General features: G+C 43.6%; 1 protein-coding gene across 1 annotated transcript in view; it reads right to left on the bottom strand.

The window, feature by feature from the left end:
• Positions 1–22,588, bottom strand: part of LOC309523299 (androgen receptor-like) — a 621,469-nt gene that overhangs the window by 486,991 nt on the left and 111,890 nt on the right. The window contains 1 exon segment of the mRNA XM_082207087.1: positions 7,600–7,751. Within this exon segment, the coding sequence (XP_082063213.1) occupies positions 7,600–7,751 (152 nt within the window).

The following is a 22,588-nucleotide window of genomic DNA, read 5'->3' on the forward strand; positions in this document are numbered from 1 at the left end:
TCAATTTGTCCCTTGGCACCGGGACATTCCCAGGGGAACTGAAGGAGGCAGTGGTGCGTCCGCTCTTAAAGAAAACATCATTAGATCCCTTAGATCTATCCAATTACCGCCCAGTTTCGAATCTTCCATTCCTGGGTAAGGTGATTGAGAGAGCGGTTGCTGAACAGCTTGGTAGGTTTCTGGATGAAACATCGGCTCTGGATCCATTCCAGTCCGGCTTCCGCGCTGGTCATGGGACCGAGACGGCTCTGGTCGCCCTAACAGATGATCTTCGTAGACAGCTGGATCGAGGCGGGTCGGGGCTGCTGATTCTTCTAGATCTGTCAGCAGCTTTTGACATGGTCGATCACGAACTTCTGGACCACCGCCTCGCCGGCGTGGGGATCCAGGGCACAGTCCTTCAATGGCTGCGCTCGTTTCTCTCTGGTCGGGGACAGAGGGTGGCGCTTGGGGGGGAACTGTCATCCCGCCACTCCTTGGTGTGTGGAGTGCCTCAGGGTGCGATTCTCTCCCCAATGCTTTTTAACATCTTTATGCGCCCCCTCGCCCAGCTTGTCCGGAGTTTTGGGCTGGGCTGCCATCAGTATGCTGATGACACCCAACTCTATCTGTTGATGGATGGCCATCCTGACTCGGCCCCAGACACACTGATCAGATGCTTGGAAGCTGTGGCTGGATGGTTACGTGGGAGCCGGTTGAAGTTAAATCCTTCGAAGACAGAGGTCCTCTGGCTGGGACGGGACGATATGGGATTGAGGGGGCAACTCCCATCTCTTGCGGGGGTGCAATTAGTGCCAGCACCGTCCGTTAAGAGTTTGGGTGTAATCTTCGATACCTCCCTCTCCATGGAGGCGCAGATTGCAGCTATAACAAAGGCGGCATTTTTTCATCTCCGCCAAGCTAAGCAGTTGGCCCCTTACCTCTCTCGCCCTGACCTAGCCACTGTGATCCACGCGACGGTCACCTCCAGACTGGATTATTGTAACTCGCTCTACGTGGGGCTGCCCTTGAGACTGACCCAGAAACTCCAGCGGGTGCAGAATGCCGCAGCGAGACTCCTTACGGGGTCTTCGCTGCGGGATCACATTCATCCGGTGCTATACCAGCTGCACTGGCTCCCGGTGGAGTACAGGATCAGGTTTAAGGTGCTGGTTTTAACCTTCAAAGCCCTATACGGCCTAGGACCCTCGTATCTACGGGACCGCCTCTCCTGGTATGCCCCACAGAGGAACTTACGGTCCTCAAATAAAAACATCTTGAAGGTCCCAGGCCACAGAGAGGTTAGGCTGGCCTCAACTAGAGCCAGGGCTTTTTCGGCTGCGGCTCCAACCTGGTGGAACGCTCTGTCACAAGAGACAAGGGCCCTGCAGGACTTGACATCTTTCCGCAGGGCCTGCAAGACAGAGCTGTTCCACCAGGCCTTTGGTTAGGGCACAGCCTGACTCCCTCCTTTGGCAATCTTTACAATACTTTAGTTTATGGTTGCCATCAATTTTGATTTTAATTAATTCTTATGATGTTTTATAATGTTGCACCATTTTAGTGTTGTTAGCCGCCCTGAGCCCGGCTTCGGCTGGGGAGGGCGGGATATAAATAAAATTTATTATTATTATTATAATAATTATATGAATGGTGTGGTTTCTACAAATATGGACAAGGCACAAAGACTGACAATCTCTAAGGAAGGGAGACTTCCGAAGACCTTCTTTGAAATGACTGAAAATATGGACTTAATAGACATATGGAGAATAAGGAACCCTCTTGAGAGAGAGGGAACTTTTTTCTCTCAAGCAATGATGACCTGGACCAGAATCGACCAAATTTGGATCACTAGTGGGATGGCTCCAAAGATTAAGAAAATAGAAATCTGCCCAAAGACTTGCTCCGACCATAACGCCGTGAAGATGGAAATGAAACTTACAACAACTGGTCAACTTAGATGGAGGATGAACGACACCCTGTTTCGGGATGAGGAGATCCACAGGAAGGCCCAAAAAACTTTAAAGGACTATTTTGAAATAAACTTAAAGGCCGACGTGGAAAAAAGAGTGATCTGGGATGCAAGTAAAGCTGTGATGCGAGGATTTTTGATCCAACAAAATTCAATAAAAAAGAGAAAGCAGAATGAGAAGAAGGAAAAGATCTTGGAAAAGATAAAAGAAGGAGAGAAAAAATTAAGATCAAAACCAAAGTCCCAGGAAATTTTGAGAGAGATTAAGTTATACCAAACACAATATATGGAATTGATGAATCAAGAGATCGAGTGGAAGATAAAGCAAATGAGACAAAAGACATTTGAATCTGCAGACAAATGTGGTAAACTTCTGGCTTGGCAATTGAAGAAAAGACAGAAACTAAATACAGTTACAAATCTAGAAGTGGATGGAAAGAATATAACTAAACCCAACGAGATTAGAAACTGTTTCCTGAGTTATTTTAAAAAACTATACTCACAAGGATCACAGAATGAAAAAGACATAGATGAATTCCTTGAAAAATATGGATTACAAAAAATCTCTCATCAAAGTAAGGTGGATCTAAACCAGAGAATAACAGAACAGGAGATAGAGGGTGCCATTCAGAGCATGCAACTGGGCAAATCTCCAGGACCAGACGGATTAACTTCCAGATACTATAAAGTTTTAAAGGAGTGGCTGATACAACCATTAAAGGAAGTTTGTAACGAAATTTTAGAGGGGAAAAAGGCACCAGAGTCGTGGAAAGAGGCGTATATTACACTCATACCAAAGACAGAGACTGAAAAGACTCAACTTAAGAACTACCGCCCAATATCACTACTTAATGTGGATTACAAAACTTTTGCAGACATTTTGGCAAAAAGATTGAAAAGAGTTTTGATGGAAAAGATTCATAAGGACCAAGCAGGCTTTCTCCCAAAAAGGCATTTGTCAGATAATGTGAGGAATATAACTGACATTTTGGAATTGCTGGAGGTGAATATAAACACTAAAGCAGTTTTGATTTTTGTGGACGCGGAGAAAGCCTTTGACAATATTTCTTGGAGTTTTATGAAAAAGAATCTTCATGGGATGGGGGTAGGCCAAGGATTTGAGAATGGTATGGGTGCGATATATTCTGAACAAAAAGCCAAGCTGATTGTAAATAATGTAGTAACTGAAGAATTTAAGATAGAAAAAGGGACACGACAAGGATGCCCAATCTCCCCATTGCTCTTTATATCAGTCCTGGAGGTTTTGCTAAATATGATTAGAGATGACCAGCAAGCTAAAGGTGTACAGGTCGGAGCTAAACATTACAAGTTAAGGGCCTTCGCAGATGACTTAGTTTTGACCTTACAAGAGCCAGACACTAGTACGAAAAGGGTGTTGGAGATAATCCAACAATTTGGCCAGGTAGCCGGATTTAAACTGAACAAACAAAAGACTAAAGTTCTGGAAAAAAACTTAACAGTTATGGAGAGGGAGAAATTTCAGGATGAGACAGGTTTGACAGTGGTTAAGAAGGTGAAATACCTAGGGGTTCATCTGACATCTAAAAATTTGAATTTGTATAAAGACAATTATGAAAAATGCTGGTCAGAAATCAAAAAAGATCTAGAAATATGGTCAAATTTGAAATTGTCAATGTTAGGCCGTATTGCAGTTATTAAGATGAATGTATTGCCTAGAATGTTATTTTTGTTTCAAACTTTGCAGATTTTGGACAAGATGGACTGTTTCAAGAGGTGGCAGAAAGACATTTCGGAATTTGTCTGGCAGGGCAAAAAGCCCAGAATAAAATTTAAAGTACTTACAGATGCAAAAGAAAGAGGGGGATTTGCCCTGCCGGACTTAAAATTGTACTATGAAGCAGCAGCGTTTTGCTGGCTGAAAGAGTGGATGCTCCTCGAGAATACAGATATCTTGGATTTAGAAGGTTTCAATAATACATTTGGTTGGCATGCATATCTATGGTATGATAAAATCAAAGTGCATAGGGCCTTTAAAAATCATATTGTCAGAAAAGCATTATACAATGTTTGGATAAGATACAAAGACTTGTTGGAAAATAAAACCCCTAGATGGTTGTCACCCTTGGAGGCTAAGGCATTGAAAAAGCTCAATATGGAGGCCGAATGGCCAAAGTATTGGGAAATCTTGGAACAAGATGGAGATAAATTGAAACTACAGAGTCATGAGAAATTGAAACCTAAAGTACGAGATTGGCTCCATTATTATCAAATAATGGAGGTCTATCAACAAGATAGGAAAATTGGCTTCCAGGTGGAGAAATCAAAATTAGAAACTGAACTGTTAGAACCCAATACCAAGAATTTGTCAAGAATGTATAATTTGCTGCTGAAACGGAATACACAGGATGAAACAGTTAAATCAGCTATGATTAAATGGGCACAGGATATTGGTCATAACATTATGTTTGCTGACTGGGAATGGTTGTGGAACACCGGGATAAAATTTACGGCATGTAATGCCTTAAAGGAAAATATTATGAAAATGATCTATAGGTGGTACATGACCCCAGTCAAGCTAGCAAAGATTTACCATTTACCTGATAACAAGTGTTGGAAATGTAAAGAATCTGAAGGTACCTTTTACCACCTCTGGTGGACGTGCCCAAAGATTAAGGCCTTCTGGGAAATGATATATAATGAAATGAAAAAGGTACTTAAATGTACTTTTCCCAAGAAACCAGAGGCCTTTCTCTTGGGCATTGTCGGCCAATTGGTGTTAAAGAAAGATAGAAACTTTTTTATGTACGCCACTACAGCAGCAAGACTACTCATCGCAAAGTATTGGAAGACACACTCTGGAAGAATGGCAGATGAAAGTGCTGGACTACATGACACTGGCTGAGATGACTGGCAGAATCCGCGACCAGGGGAAAGAGACGGCGGAAGAAGAATGGAAGAAATTTAAAATCTATCTTAAGAACTATTATAAAGTTGATGAATGCTAAAATGCCGAGGTTTTGAGAAAGAAAGGGAGATTACAGCGATATAAGATTAGATTGAAGGAAAGATTAGGAAGACATATGTTTGATAGAATTATTTAGAAGTTGCTGAAATAATTTTGGACATTGGGATGCAGAAAGGGGAGGTATGGGGGAGTCTGAGAAATGAGGTTTATGTAAAAAAGGTTATGAAATTATACATGTTTGTATGTCTCTTTATATGTTTGTTTTGTTTAAATTTTTTTTGTAAAATCAATAAAAAATTTATATATATAAAAAAAACAGAATTGGCCAGTCTGACGAAGCACTATATGCACACTTCCACGACTCGCCACCCATCGTGGAAGAAAATCATCTTATACCCACCAGACTCTCAAAAGACAAGGGATGTAATTATGCAGGTCTGTGCCTATTGCGTCTTTCTAACAAGCTGGACCTGGTCATACTAAATGGGCGCAAGAATGGGGAGACTTGTGGGGAATTTACTTTTATATCAAATGCAGGAGCTTCCACTATCGACTATGTTATGGTATCATTTAATCTCCTAAATAGAGCCCTTGAGTGCAAAGTGGAGGAGAGGGTTGATAGTGATCACTTACCGCTCTGCCTCCTCCTGGATGCAAGAAAAGACTTATTCTGTAACGATAAACTTGAAGCCCCCAGGTCCTCCAACATGGAGTTGAGATACTCACGTATTAGATGGTCCGAAAAGCTGAATGCCGAAACATCTGAAAGGCTATACTCGGACATATTCCTCATGAGAAGAGATAATCTCTTAAACTCACCATGTTCTGAATCTAGAATAATCTTGTTCCAGGATCTGATCTCACTTTTGCAACCCCACCTGATTCAAAAAAAGACATCGCGCCAACCTTTATTCCCCAACAAATCCAAACCCTGGTTTGTTCAGGAATGTATTGCTACAAAGCGTTCTTTGCTGGATAAGTACAGGAATTACAAATCAGCGAACTTACCCTTGCTTCCCGCGGAATGGTTCGAAGCCAAACGTAAATATAAAGATCTGATTAAAAAGAAAAAGCTTCAGGCCCAAAGGGGGGAGTGGCAACGTTTATTAGAGGCCTCTCGAAGGAAAGACTCAGCCACCTTTTGGAAAATAGTCGCAAAAAATTGGCAAGAATCCCCGATTGAAATTGATTATACTATACCAGTTGGGATTTGGGAGGCTTACTTTCTATCTTTATATACATCAAATCAACATCTGCAGGCCCTGCCCCCAGCTTCGAGTGATATTGGCGCCGAATGGCCCCCAGTAGCAACTGAAGAGATCTATAGGCTCATCCAATCCCTTAAACCTGGAAAAGCACCCGGCGTAGACAACATTACACCGGAACTCCTTAAGGCTAATGTTGAATGGTGGGCCCCTGTGCTAGCTGCCCTATTTACCAGCATAGATCAATTGGCCACTATCCCTGAGGACTGGGGATTAGCAATCATCATCCCTTTATTCAAGAAAGGGAGCCGATTAGATCCGGCTAATTACAGGCCAATCAGCCTCCTAAGTATCATTAGCAAATTGTACGCTGCCCACCTATGCGACAAATTAGTGGACTGGTTGGAACAAGACCATATTCTTTCAGAAGCACAGGCTGGTTTTAGGGCAAATCGGTCAACCTTAGACCAGGGCCTTGTTCTCCAACATCTTGCGGAGAAATATACATCAAGAAAAGGAGGTTCCCTATACGTGGCCTTTATAGATTTCAAATCTGCTTTTGATGTAATACCGAGGGACAGGCTTTGGGGAAAGCTAAGCGCCGCAAATATAAACAAACGCCTACTGTATCTCATCCATAGTCTATATGAAAATACACGGATCCGGGTAAGGTGTGACCGACAGGGCCACCTATCCAAGGAAATCCAAATCCATCAGGGGGTCAGGCAAGGGTGTGTCCTTGCGCCTACTTTATTTAACTTCTATATCAACTCGCTAGTAGGAAATATGGAGAAAGAAAATGCCCATCCCCCCAAATTGGCTGGTACGCCCCTCCCGGTCCTTTTATATGCGGATGACACAGTTTTAATTTCCTTTTATTGTGTTGGATTAAGAAAACTTTTGAGATCTCTTACCAAATACTGCAGCATCGAACAACTAACAATTAACTATAACAAATCCAAAGTCATGGTGTTCTCTAAAAAAAGGAGGAGGCACAAATGGAGAATAGACAATCGCTTAATAGAACAGGTAGCAACCTTTAAATACCTGGGTATAACCTTCCAGGAAAGGGCTATCATGTCAGCTCTCCACCTTCTCTTCTCCAGGATAAACATTCCTAACTCCCTTGACTGTTCCTCTTTGGGCTTGGTTTCCAGGTCCTTGATCATACTGATCACCCTCCTCTGCACACATCCTAGCTTGCCAATATACTGCACTTCTTAAACTGTGCTGATGATAACTGAATTCAGGACTCCCAGCAAGGTCTGACTAAGGCAGAATAGGGTGGGACCATTATTTCCCTTGATTTCTGCTGATGCAGCAGAGAATAGCATTAGCTTTTTTGCTGCTTCATCACACCATTGGCTCATATTGTTGTTCTGCTTTCAAGCCAGGGGTACGCCATTCTATATTTGTGCATTGGGAATAAAATCTACAGTCATCTTCTGATTTGCATTCAATCACACACACCATAAACACACAAAAAGATGATTTACCTTCAGCTGCCCTCTTGAAAAAGACTTTGCAGCTCCTGCAGGTGAGTGCTCCATAATGGCACCCAGAAGCTTTGTCCCCACAGATCAAGCATGTCTTCTGTGGTGGGAAGTAATAGTCAATGGGCAGAACATGGTCTCTTGCAGACTGCAACCTTTGGAAACAAAAGAGAGAGAAGGGCAAAGCATCAGATGTTGGCAAATGCATAAGAACTACTGGATATTAAAGAATATTCCAAAAAATGTTTATTAGCGTGAGCCTGAAAGAGAAATATCTTAAGACAATATTCTACTGGTACTTAACTCCATGTAGAATTAGTAACACTTTTGGCCAAAACATACATTGTTGGAGGTGTAACAGAATTAAGGCAGGGGGTGGACTAGATGAGTCTAGGGATTTATTTATTTTTTAAAGAATGCCTTTCTGGACAGAAATACTGAATTTTATGTACAGGCTATGATCTTCCAAGAAACCCTAAAATAGCTCTCCTTTCGGTACTTCATTCTGAAGTCATTGATACCGATTACTGTACTGCTAACAACTGGAAACAGTGCATTGCACAAAAAATGGGGAAATAAAGGACCCTGCCCCAATAAATGATTGGTTAAGAAAACCTCTGCAAACTGTCTTAATGAGAAAGCTTACATATGAGAGAAACACAGTACTTAATAATCAAGAAAATAAATGTATTGAGAGGTTGGCCTTATTTTTACCTTTGTGGAATGGCAGCGTAAATGACAATATTTTTCATATTGATCACTCTCCTCTGCACACATTCCAGCTTGTCAATATCCTCCTTAAACTTTGGCACTCAGAACTGGACACAGGACTCCAGGTGGGGCCTGACCAAAGCAGAATAAAAGTGATACTATGACTTCCCTTGATCTGGACACTTGACTTCTGTTGATGCAGCCTTAAATTGCATCAGCTTTTATTCATGCTGCGTCGCCCGATTGGCTCACATTAAGCTTCTGGACCCTCAGTTTATCATTTCCTTTTTGGTATTTATATACTTTTGGAATGGACTAATACAGTGGTTCTCAAAGTGGGTGGTACTACCCAGAGGGGCAGTGGTGTCAGCAGAGGGATGCTGGAAGTGTCCAGAGTGGCTGGGTCAACCCAGTCAGATGGGTGGCATATAAATAATAAAATTATTATTATTATTATTAACCATCAGACTATACACTTCCGGGTCAACCGCGAACATGAAAGCAGCTTCACCAAGACAAGGAAGATTTGAATGGAGTAAAAAGGGGTAGCGAAGGCAATGCAGCCCCCTGTAACTCCCAGATTGCAAGGGATGATGAAGATAACCCATTCACTGTGAGGTTTGGAGCTTACAGGGTTAACAGCTTTTTGTGTGACCTGCATCTGGGGAGGAGCTTTTCCCTACATTCGGAGAAAGCTGAGTTCTTTGTCTGTGAGTTACTTTTTCTGCCAAGAGGCAGAGACACCATGCCTGCCGTCTCGGATGGTCTGTTTGTTATTTTATCATTCTGAAGGAAAGCATTGCTTCTGCACATAACTGTGGCATGATGGGAAGTCTTGCTTCTAAGCTTTGTTTTGCACACGCTGCACAAACCGTGCTGATGCTAAGACATTCCATCATCACCCTGGTAAGTCCTGTTCACCTTGAGTTCACACCACATCAATCTGTACTTACCCCTCCTTGTACATTCCTTTTTCGTACCACTCTGGTACGGGCAGTCCGAAACCATGACTGTGTAAACTCCGCGTTCCTTTTCCCAACTTTTAACCTGTCTATGATTAATGTCTTATATGCAATAATTAATGTCTTATATGCAACCCTAGCTTTGTACTTATGTTAACCAATCAGCAACAAGCACACGTGGCAAACGCAGTAATATTCAATAAAAGGGAGTCTCCGAGGCTTGCTCGAGAGACGCCTCCCGTATGACACCTACCTACTCGTCTGTTGTTCATTTCAACCCAACATCACTCTGATGTAAATAAAACTGTTAGAGGAACAACAGTGTGTGGACTCTCTCTCTTCTGCAAGCTCACTCACACAAGAAGCATGCGCTGTGCCGCTCTGCTGCAAGTCCAGGAATTCTGTTGCTGTGGAAACGTACCGAACCCGAACATGCATGTTGTACTCTGCTGCTCCCTGCCTCTGACAGAGTCAGAGGATCCCATTTTAGACAGGTCCAAGTGGCACAGTGCAGGCAGACATCACAGCTGGCTCCATATTGAGAAGCCTCGGACAGCAGAAACGTAAGCAGCTGACCTCCTATTGTTGTTGTTGTTGTTTAGTTGTTTAGTCGTGTCCGACTCTTCGTGACCCCATGGACCAGAGCACGCCAGGCACTCCTGTCTTCCACCGCCTCCCGCAGTTTGGTCAGGCTCATGTTTGTAGCTTCGAGAACACTGTCCAACCATCTTGTCCTCTGCCGTCCCCTTCTCCTTGTGCCCTCAATCTTTCCCAACATCAGGGTCTTTTTCAGGGAGTCTTCTCTTCTCATGAGGTGGCCAAAGTATTGGAGCCTCAACTTCACGATCTGTCCTTTCAGTGAGCACTCAGGGCTGATTTCCTTAAGAATGGATAGGTTTGATCTTCTTGCAGTCCATGGGACTCTCAAGAGTCTCCTCCAGCACCATAATTCAAAAGCATCAATTCTTCGGCGATCAGCCTTCCTTATGGTCCAGCTCTCACTTCCATACATCACTACTGGGAAAACCATGGCTTTAACTATATGGATCTTTGTTGGCAAGGTGATGTCTCTGCTTTTTAAGATGCTGTCTAGGTTTCTCATTGCTTTTCTCCCAAGGAGCAGGCGTCTTTTAATTTTGTGACTGCTGTCACCATCTGCAGTGATCATGGAGCCCAAGAAAGTAAAATCTCTCACTGCCTCCATTTCTTCCCCTTCTATTTGCCAGGAGGTGATGGGACCAGTGGCCATGATCTTCGTTTTTTTGATGTTGAGCTTCAGACCATATTTTGCGCTCTCCTCTTTCACCCTCATTAAAAGGTTCTTTAATTCCTCCTCACTTTCTGCCATCAAGGTTGTGTCATCTGCATATCTAAGGTTGTTGATATTTCTTCCGGCGATCTTAATTCCAGCTTGGAATTCATCTAGTCCAGCCTTTCACATGATGAATTCTGCATATAAGTTAAATAACCAGGGAGGCAATATACAGCCTTGCTGTACTCCTTTCCCAATTTTGAACCAATCAGTTGTTCCATATCCAGTTCTAACTGTAGCTTCTTGTCCCACATAGAGATTTCTCAGGAGATAGATGAGGTGATCAGGCACTCCCATTTCTTTAAGAACTTGCCATAGTTTGCTGTGGTCGACACAGTCAAAGGCTTTTGCATAGTCCATGAAGCAGAAGTAGATGTCTTTCTGGAACTCTCTAGCTTTCTCCATAATCCAGCACATGTTTGCAATTTGGTCTCTGGTTCCTCTGCCCCTTCGAAATCCAGCTTGCACTTCTGGGAGTTCTCGGTCCACATAATGCTTAAGCCTGCCTTGTAGAATTTTAAGCATAACCTTGCTAGCATGTGAAATGAGTGCAATTGTGCGGTAGTTGGAGCATTCTTTGGCACTGCCCTTCTTTGGGATTGGGATGTCGACTGATCTTCTCCAATCCTCTGGCCACTGCTGAGTTTTCAAAATTTGCTGGCATATTGAGTGTAGCACCTTGACAGCATCATCGTTTAAAATTTTAAATAGTTCAGCTGGAATATCATCACTTCCACTGGCCTTGTTATTAGCAGTGCTTTCTAAAGCCCATTTGACTTCACTCTCCAGGATGTCTGGCTCAAGGTCAGCAGCCACACTACCTGGGGTGTACGAGACATCCATTTCTTTCTGGTATAATTCCTCTGTGTATTTTTGCCACCTCTTCTTGATGTCTTCTGCTTCTGTTAGGTCCTTTCCACTTTTGTCTTTTATTATGGTAATCTTTGTACAAAATGTTCCTTTCATATCTCCAATTTTCTTGAACAGATCTCTGGTTTTTCCCATTCTATTGTTTTCCTCTATTTCTTTGCATTGCTCGTTTAAGAAGGCCTTCTTGTCTCTCCTTGCTATTTTTTGGAAATCTGCATTCAATTTCCTGTATCTTTCACTATCTCCCTCGCATTTTGCTTGCCTTCTCCCCCCCCCCCCCACTATTTGTAAGGCCTCGTTGGACAGCCACTTTGCTTTGTTGCATTTCCTTTTCATTGGGATGGTTTTAGTTGCTGCCTCTTGTATAATGTTACGAGCCTCCATCCATAGTTCTTCAGGCACTCTGTCCACCAAATCTAAATCCTTAAACCTGTTCCTCACTTCTACTGTGTATTCATAAGGGATTTGACTTAGATTGTATCTTACCGGCCCAGTGGTTTTTCCTACTTTCTTCAGTTTAAGCTTGAATTTTGCTATAAGAAGCTGATGATCTGAGCCACAGAAAAAAGGGAGCAAGTGCATAAAGAGCAGCTGGCAGACCAGATGCCCATGCTGGAAATGAGACAGAAGGAATCCTTTTTGAGATTTTGTGGAGTTGTGGAAAAAGGATGAAAATATTAAAGAGCGACTGCCTATAGGATTAGTGGAACTCTTGAGGAAGAAAAAAGAAGAGATGCTGGAGGCTATTGACAGAGCTTTTGAGTTAGATCTGCATTTGCCAGAATGAAGAAGCTACCAGGGGATTGCCTGGTGGAATTTTCCTCCAGAGGAATCAGAGACAAAATTCTCAAAAGACAATGTGGTAAGAATTCACCTCTACACCACCTCCGTTTGTTACTTGGGTTAGGGACCACCTTTTCAATAAACCACAGAACAAAGGAAACAATTTCAAGTCCAGCATCCAGATTAAGGGACCCAGCATTTTTATTTATTTTATCTATTGCAATAGGACAGCCCTCAACCCAACGTGCCAGTTGAGAAGGTCTGCCCCAAGGCACTTCGGTACTAAAGCTTATGTGGTAGTTCAAACACAGCAAAAAAGAGCCATAAAACATCTCCACATACGTCAGGAAAGGTTACAGGTCATAGAAAACATGTATGGTGTCTTCCTGCTCTCTATTTCCCCGGCTATCACCTTGGTGTAGGGCTGGGCGATATCTAGTTTTCAATAGCATGATATATCATCAGCTAAACATCACGATATCTCAATATATCACCGGTCCTGAAAGACCTACATTGGCTCCCAGTACGTTTCTGGGCACAATTCAAAGTGTTGGTGCTGACCTTTAAAGCCCTTAACGGCTTTGGTCCAGTATACCTGAAGGAGCGTCTCCACCCCCATCGTTCTGCCCAGACACTGAGGTCCAGTGCCGAGGGCCTTTCGGCGGTTCCCTCACTACGAGAAGCCAAGTTACAGGGAAGTAGGCAGAGGGCCTTCTCGGTAGTGGCACCCGCCCTGTGGAACGCCCTCCCACCAGATGTCAAAGAGAAAAGTAACTACCAAACTTTTAGAAGACATCTGAAGGCTGTTCAGGGAAGTTTTTAACGTGTGACATTTTAATGTATTTTTAATCTTTGTTGGAAGCCGCCCAGAGTGGCTGGGGAAACCCAGCCAGATGGACGGGGCACAAATTATTTATTTATTTATTTATTTTATTGTTATTATATATGTGAGAAGCGAAGTTACAGGGAACCAGGTAGAGAGCCTTCTCGATAGCAGCGCCCGCCCTGTGGAATGCCCTCCCTTCAGATGTCAAGGAAATAAACAACTATCTGACTTTTAGAAGGCATCTGAAGGCAGCCCTGTTTAAGGAATCTTTTAATATTTGACAAATTATTGTATTTTAGTATTTTACTGGAAACCATCCAGAGTGGCTGGGGAAACCCAGCCAGATGGGTGGGGTATAAATAAAAAATTAATAATAATAATAATAATAATAATAATAATAATAATAATAATAATAATAATTAATATATCCTCGGCGGTGGAGGGCCCTACCGGGCTTCCCTGCAACAATGAAGGGCCCTGCTGTGCCTCCCCACAAAAGCAGAAGGCTTCACCAGGCATCCCTGCGGGAGGAGCGCCTCACCACACCTATCCGCAATGGAGGGCCTAGCCAGGAACCCTCGTGGAGGAGAAGGCCCCCACCGTGCCTCCCCACAGTGGTGGAGGGCCTCACCGCACCTCTCTGCAACAGCTAATGCCCTTGCCGCGCCTATCCACTACGGCAAAGGGCCTCATTGGTTCTCCCCACGGCAGAGGAGGTCCTTGCCGTGCAGCCCCGTGACGGAGTAGGGCCACACCACGACTATCCCTGGCAGCAGAGGGCCTGGCCACGCCTTTCTACAGTGACGGAGGGTGCGCTTCCCTGGGGCGGCAGAGAGCTTTACCGCACCTCCCCACGATGGTAGAGGGCCTTGCTGCGCCTCCCCATGGCAGTTGAGGGATTTAAAATGTAAAGTAGTAGATTTCATAAAACATATTAAATAAACTTCCATATAATATATTTAACATATTTTAAACTAATTTAAGAATAGTTCAAGTCATTTACTAGTCAAGTTGCATCTGCTTCCCCACTCAGAGGTCTAAGTACAATCTATGCATGCATAAACCCCACTGAGTTCAACTAAACTTACTTCTACTTTCCTGGGAGTAAGCCCCATTGAATTCAGTAGGGCTTGCTTGTGAGTAGACACATGTTTGCTTGTACCCTCCCTATCATTCTTTTTTAATTTTATTTTTATTTCATTTTAATACACCACATACAAAAAAGAAATATGAAAATAAATATCCATCATCTCCTAGCAACTAAGAAAAAGAAAGAAAAATAAAACACTCACCCTCCCCATCATTATCACACAGTACCCAACCTCCCATTTCAGCAGAAGGCAGCCAGTTAAATCTTCTCCCATTTCCCCCTGACACAGAACCCACTCCCCCCCAAAAAAAAACTCACCCCACCAATCTCTCCCTTTTTATCAAAGGGGAGGGCAAGCAAGCAAAGACTTAATCTCATTTAAAGAAATAAATAAAGAACCTTCCTTTTTAATATGGAGGAAAGCTATTTAGGAAGAAAATAAAAATAAAAGCACTTGCTCCCTTTTTTTCAATCCAATCCAATCAATCCTTTATTAGGCACAGCAAACCACACATTATAAAACAAACACCGTATACAGATTGTGGAAAATACGAATTCGGCATAACTATTTGCATAAATAATACAGTATAACACTACCACATCACCAACCAATCAAGAACCACTAAATCTCTCTATAATGGCCCAGCCTTTCCTCATGGACAGCACTCAAAAATTTAGCCACTATTAGAGTAATTTGATCATTCCTGTCCAAGTGCAGGTCCTGAACCGTTGGCGGCATAGAACCGAGCCTGTTAAATTGTAAGGCCTCTAACAATTGTCTTCTGGAATAAATGCCAAACTCACAAGAAAAGAAAATATGCTCCAACGTATCAGGTTCCTGCCTACCACATTTGCAGAGACACTCTGCTTCTGGGAGAACTAAATATCTTCCTCTAACTATCATCGAGAGAAACATATTAAATCTGGCTGACATAAACAGCCTGCACAGTTCATAATTCTTCAGATTTGTCATGTATCCCTTTTGAAAATCTCTACACAAAGGGAGATTTAAATACAGAGGAGAGCAAGTGCTGTGCTTTGCAACCTCGAGAGTGGAGAGAACACTTTTTCCTGTAAAATTCTTCCTGATAATTTCCCAAGTATCGTTGGGGTCAGAATTTTCAAAGTCAACTAGATGAAGCCCTATTGAGTTCAATTTTCTCCTACAAATTAATGATAAATTGTAAATTGTATTATCACTTAAGAGGTCGTAAAGGAGAGAGTTAGGAGTTAGGGTTCTATAATGCAGGAAGATCCAATATTTCAAGGTTCTCAGCCATACTCTTACTGATAAAGGAAGTATTCCCAACTCACAACATATTGATTCATATTGAACAGAATTTGCAAGTCCTAATAATGACCTCAGAAGGGATGCGTGAAATTTATCCAACCACTTAAGGTCACCTGAAATCCACACCGGGGTGCCATATAAACGTTGGGCACAAAGTTTCATATCAGTCACTTGCAATACAGCTGGAATATATCTATTTCCTACAGGAGGGGGGGGGGAGATTTAATATGGTGAGCTGTCACTTTAGCCTTAGCTATTGCAGCACAGATATGTGTGTTCCAATTCATGTTATTTTTAAATACAATTCCCAGATAATTGATATGCTTAACTTCTTGTATTAGATGTCCATTGATTATCCAAGTTTTTGGGTTCCCTCTCTTTGTAAATTGCAATTTTTTTGTCTTATCATAGTTAATTTTGAGGTTATAAAGTAATAAAAAACTGGGATATTATTTAAATAAGGAATATGAGCGGTTACATTTTGAAGAAATAATGAAAGGTTAGATAAAAAGAGATTAAATAGGGTAGGGGCCAAGATACAGCCTTGCCTAACACCTCGGTTATTCAGAATTGGGCCTACAAGTTTACCATCTTTTGGAACTTTAACATATATTTGGTTATTGGAGTGTAAACTTTGAATCAATGTAAGCAGGTATGGGTCAATACCGAGGTGTTCTAATTTGGTCCACAATTTATTACAATCGACCGAATCAAAGGCACTTTTTAAATCTACAAATGCAACCAAAAGTCTTCGTTTGTTTCTCAAGACATATTTGTCCACAAGATGACTTAACACTAGACACTGGTCAAGAGTTGAAGAACCTGCCTTGAAACTAGCTTGTTCCTTACCAGGTAGACCTTTTGTAAGCATCCATTCTTCCAGTTTAATAAGCAGGAATTTGGCATAGATTTTACTTATGCATGGTAACAAACTAATAGGCTTGTAATTCTCTTGGCAGTTCCTATCACCTTTTTTAAAAATCAGCACCACTGTTGAGTTATTCCACGATTTAGGTACAAGGCCTAAGTGATTAATAGAGTTAAAGAGCGGGACAAGATTAATGGCCCACCATTCCACATTTAATCTCAGCAGATCTACTGAGATGCCGTCCACACCATGGGATTTTCCTTGCTTAAACGAAAGAATTATCTTTTTCATCTCAACAGTAATTTGAAATTGTGTGGTTATTGCTGAAGAAGGTTTAAAATTTGCCATCTTAAAAACTTGGGAATCATAAAAAACAGCGGTAAAATGTGTAATCCAAGCTTCATCACTTATATTAGGAAAATCAGTGGTAGCTTTTATTGAAAGGAGTGACCAAAAGGTTTTAGTATCTTTAATTTCTAATGCAGGAACAATTTTGGACCATTTGGCTTGTGAAAACACAGGTTTTTTTCCCAGGAGCATGTTCTTAAAACCGTTTTTCATTTCAAAATAGGTCTTCCAGAGACCTTGGGAGTTAGTGATAGAGGCTTCTTTTAGACAGGTTCTGAGTTCTTTCTTATAGTTGATACATTCTTTATCAAACCAATTATACTTATTTGAAGGTTTGTTGCTGAACTGGAGATTTAAAAAGGAAGAAAATAATTCGTGAATAGTATAATAATAATAATAATCAATGTCTGCTAAAGGCATCAGATTTTGGTTAGCCAAAGGTTCGAGAATAACTGGGTTATTTTCAAATACTGCTAATAGATCCTCCCTATTTTTATCACTTATATACATTCTTTTGGCATAACTAGTCTTATCGGTACTAATAGGAGGACAGGGGTCATTATTTCTAGAGCTTCTGTACAACTCTAAAACAATTGGAAAGTGGTCACTCTCAGAGCGGGGTACCACTGTAAAAGAGGCAACTTCATCTATCATAAGGAAACTAAGGAATACTCAATTACACTCCTGCCCCTTTTGGAGCAGAAGGTAAAATCTCCTGGAATATCAGGCCGTATTGAGCCATTCAAAAATGCAAGATTAAATTTTTTTTTTTTTTTTTAAAAAAATATTAACAGGCCAATCAAATCACATTAATTCCAAATCACATTAATTCCAAATTATACAGCCAAATTTTTCAATTTTATTTTTTTTTAATAAAATTTTTATTGGGTTTTCACATTTTACATTGACATCACAAACACACAAAGACAAAGACAAACATGCATAATTTCAAATCCTTACTTTCTTAACCACATTCTCTGACTTCCCCGCGCCACCCCTTCATACATCCTAATTCCAATAGTTGGCCCAGCAAGTTCTTACTTTCATCTTCAAAATATTATTATAGTCTATTTTTTACTTAGTTCTTCTTAATTAACCAGTTTTAACTTATACATCAGTTATAATCTTAACATCCTTTTCTAAGGTCGACCCAAGTTCCCTTTCACAAATTTCCCAGTTTTAAGTATCAGTTACTAAACACACTGTCAGGGGTTCAGGAGCAGAGGCAAGGGCAAGGGAGGAAACAGAGAGCGAGGGGGAGGAGGCAGAAGAAAGGATGAGTGATGACGACGACCCGAGATCTCCGAGTCTTTCCAGTGAATCAGAAGATTCACAGAAAGGAGCACCAGTGGCCAGGGCAAGGGGGGAGCCTAGGGGGACACCCCAGGAGGAAAGGGCCAGAGGGGGCTCAGAGGGGAGCAGTTGGAAATCGGGACCAGCGTCACCAACAGAGAGCAGGGGAGAGGAAGGGCGTCAGGTATCAAGCGCTGGCAGCTCACAACAGGAGGGAGGGCACGAGTCAGGAGTGGCCACACCTCCATCGGGGAGCGAAGAAACGGTCAGACGGAAAGTGGAAGGTTGGGTGCGCGCGCCAAGTTCAAATGCACAGGAAGGTGGCGCAGTAAGCAGCCCGGAAAGGGAGCCAGGTCCTAAAGCCCGGCGCAAGGAGACAGGAGGGTCCGGGGGGTCGGCGTCTGCAGAATCCAGGAAGGAAGAGACCCAGGGGGGCAGAGGGACCCAGAGAAGAACAGTCAGGCGGAAAAGGTGGAGTAAGGCTAGGATATTAAGTTGGTGTACAAGGGGCGGAGACTCAGACGGAGCTTCGCCGGTCTAACCCATAAGACGTAGAGTTGCACGCAGCAGCTGGAGAATGGAAACTGTAACTCAATAAAGACTTTTACAAAGTGATTGCTGGCTAGCGTGATCCTCTGTGAGCTAGGATCTGGAAGCAGCTCTGACACACACTAAAATTAAATATCATAAAAATTCTCCTCCTTTTGGATTCAAAAACTCTCACCCCCCCCCCTCTTTCCCGGTTTCGATCCCCAAAAGATGTCCACAATATCAGTTTAAATTTTTCAATTTTTTGTTGGGGGTACCCATACTTCAAGCTCCGAAAGGGGTCCAAACATCACTCTTGCTGCTGCTTTGATTAAACAGTTCTATCCAGTTCTGTCCAGATAGTCTTTTTGTTATTTTCTTCATCTTCTTGTTATTATCATATATTCCTTTCTTTGTGATCTCTGATAATCTTCACAAGCGGGTGAAAGACAAACATCTCCTGTGAGGGTTTTACACTCTCCAAAAATCATATCACATAAAGGACAGATGCCATTTCCACACCTCCGTTAAAAACATTCGAACAGTCCATCCGTTGATTTACAGGCTTGCCAATCTATATCTCAGAGGGCCCTGCCAGGTCAAGATAATGTTCCGAAAACCATACATTCACATTCCAATGACCCTGGTCCTCCTCCCCCTTGTCCTCCTTAGGCAAGCCTGTCTTCACGAAATTCCATTTTTAGCTGCGTCATAAAACTTTCCTTCCATTCCCCGCTGTTTCCACCCACCAGTTCTCTCTTTAATCAGTAATCCATTCCCACACAGTTCTTAGTCTCTGCTTGTGATTAATAATCACAACGATTCTTCTCTCTGGAGGGGAGGGTTATTGGTACTCACATAAGGCAAAAAAAGAAAAGTTTTTTCCTCCCCCCCCTTTCCGTTTCACTCCGACATACCAGTCTTTTAATGATGATTCTTCACTTGATTTATTTATCCAGCCCTTCGCTCCACTCCCAGAGATACCATTAATCAGCAGTCTTTACTCCTGATCTTCACTTGATGTATGTGCATTAGCTTCTTTCCAATTATATATTTCCAATTATATATTTCGAGCTAATGCGAACCAGTGCACTGATTGGAGACAGCATCAGGGAGAGCGGATCTCACACGAGGGCTTCGTGCCAAGTGTCCGCACCCCCTTCTTTCGAATCCGGGGGTGAATTATGGACACAGCTGGCAAGGCAGTCCCCCCCATCTGTTGGGGGGGGGGCAAGGGAGGCTATGTACTCCCATCACAGCCTCTTAATTACCTTGTGTGGGTCGGAGAGATGTTATTGTCGGCCATCTTCCAATGCGCCCCCTGGTGGCCCCCACAAGATTAAATTCTAAAACCAATTGTAAGTGTTTTCCTTCCGCTTTATTAATAGTAATGTCCCTTGAATTCCTCCCTATTCTCAACGGAAGTGGAGCATCTTCGGCTAGAGTTGATACATAGCGTTTATAGATAACTGTATAATCTGATCCAATTCGCGCATTGGTGTCCCCCATTACAATCAGGGGGATATTTGGAAATTTACTGCATATTAAATACAACTCTTCAGAGACTATATTCCAACAATAATCTGGTCTGGCTTCCGACTCTATGGGAGGGAAATATATATTTAAAAGAAGAATTTCCTTGTGAACATTGGAAAATGATAACAAATGTGCATACTGTCCAATATTTCTAATGTAATTAATTTTAAGGTTAGAAGACTGTTTAATACCACAGATCAAACCGGCTTTGGGATGTCCTTTTCTTGACATTTTAGTGGCAGGTAAATTATAAGTAGTAAAATTAGGAATATCTAAAAGTTTAAGAGACCAAGTTTCCTGCAAAAGGATTATATCATAAGAATCAAGAAAATTTATAAAATCTGGGTCAGCTAATTTAAAAGTCCAGCAACATTCCAGGACATAATAGAAAGAGTTTGCAGAGATTTATGATTTACCGATACTAATGGTCAATCCGATAGGGGGAGCATACTTCCACTAAATTTATTTACATTACCAGAAGGATTAATATCAGGAGAGCATTCCAGTTCAGGCAAAGAAGACCATGTCATTACAAGAAGTTCATCAACCTTCTGGGTCTTTAACAGCTGAGGATTGTCATCTGTTTTTGGCAACTTGATGTTATCGTCAGCTGATGTCCCTTTAGTCATTTGCGTTAGAGAAGAATGAAAATCAATCAGAGAGCCAGGGTTGGAATGCTGGGCTGGAAAGTCTCTCCGTGTATTATCTGTTGGCAATCATTCTGGCAGAACACGCTCCTGTGCTGCACTCTCCAACTCAAGTCTAGAAGCCTCGGCACTCTTTACGGGAGTAATAAGAGGTCTGATGTTACTGTCTTTAAAATGTCTTTTAAAAGTGATGTCAGAGCTGCCACCCAGTCCCAGCTCACATAGGACCAAGTCCGCCAGCGTTCACTTTATAAGAGTCTTTATTAAGTTACAGGTTTCATTTCCGAACTGCAGCGTGCAGCTCTACACCTTCTGCCCTAGGTCGGCGAAGACCCGTCTGAGTCCCCGCCTCTTGCACACCAGCTTAATACCCTAGCCTTGCTCCACCTCCTTCGCCTCTCCCTACGTCTCTGGGTCCTTCTGCCCCCCTGGGCCTCCTCCCTCCTACTCTCCTCTGACGCTGACCCCCCTGATCCTTCTGCCTCCTTGCGGCGGGCTTTGGGACCTGGCTCACTCTCCGGGCTGCTTACTGCTCCAGCTTCCGCTGCATTTGAACTTGGCGCGCGCGCCCAACTCTCTACTTTCCTCTTAACCGTTGCCTCGCTCTCTGAGGAGGGCGTGACCACCCCTGACTCGTGCCCTCCCTCCTGCTGACAGCCTCCGGAACCCGATGCCTGGCTACCTTCCTCCCTGCTGCTCTCAGTCTTGAGCGTGGGTCCCGACTTCCAGCTGCTGCCGCCCTCAGTTATGAGCGTGGGTCCCGACTTCCAGCTGCTACTCTCTGAATCTCCTCTGTTCCCTTCCTCCTGGGGTGTCCCCCCGGATCCCCCCCTTGCTCTGCTCACTGGGGCTCCCTTTTGGGAGTCCTCTGACTCACTGCTTAGGCTTGGAGATCTCGGGTCGTCATCATCACTCATTTTCCCTTCGGATTCCTCCCCCTCGCTCTCTGCTTCCTCCCTTCTCTGCGTCTCTGCTCCTGAACCCCTGACATCCATCCCCCCCTCGAAGCCCCCCCTTCCCCCCTCCCCGCTTTCAGGTGTGGGTGCTGGGTGCTCCATCATCACGGGAGGGAATGCCGGATACAGTTCGCTCCCCGTGGTTGGCCGCCAACTGAAGACCTCCGAGTCTTCCTCCTCGCGGTCGCCGACGTTGACCTGTTCCGCTTCCATCTCTGTACCGCCGTGCTCGAACCCAAGGTCCTCCCCGAACACGTCCATGTCAGTCTCTGCGTCGGTCGCTCGACCTGGCATCTCCAGCCACTTCCGGCGCCATTGCTCCTCCGGTCGATCGTCCCACCAATACGAGGTGTCTGACGCCGAACCCGCCGGCGATCCTTCTGGGGAACGGGTGCTAAGTGCGGGTTCCCCGTCCGAGTCGAATCCATGGAACGTGCTGGAAGAAAGTGTGGGCGTGAACAGCCAGTCGTCGAAGAAGCTCGCTGGCATGGGTCTGTGTGGGAAAAGGGCATGAAACTCGTCCTTGAGCAGGGGTTCCTCCAAAGCGTAGTCTGGCACCCAGCTATTGGCGCTGGCCCGGGTGCCCTCTCTGGCTAGGAGGTATTCGACTCCCTCTTCCCCCCATCTGGAGTCCAAAATCTCCGTGACCTCGTTGATGGGGTCTTGCTGCGTCACCCCTCGCGTCTCCGTCCGCTCCCGGAACGGACTCGGTGCCGTCCCTGGCTCCTGGAATCTGTGAGGTGCCTTGTAGGGAGTGAGCACCGACCTGTGGAACACCGGATGCATTCTGGAACCCTCCGGCAGCACCAGTCGGAAGGCTACCGGGTTGATCTGTGCTTCGACTTGGTACGGACCAATTTGCTTGTGCCCCAACTTCTTCTTGGCTAGTGACCTGGTCGGCACTGCGTGGGCTGCCAACCAGACCCAGTCTCCCACTTGGATCTCTTCGCCAACCCGCCTGTGCTTGTCAG

The sequence above is a fragment of the Podarcis vaucheri genome, assembly GCF_965113315.1.
Source record: "Podarcis vaucheri genome assembly, chromosome: W".
Taxonomy (NCBI): Eukaryota; Metazoa; Chordata; class Lepidosauria; order Squamata; family Lacertidae; genus Podarcis; species Podarcis vaucheri.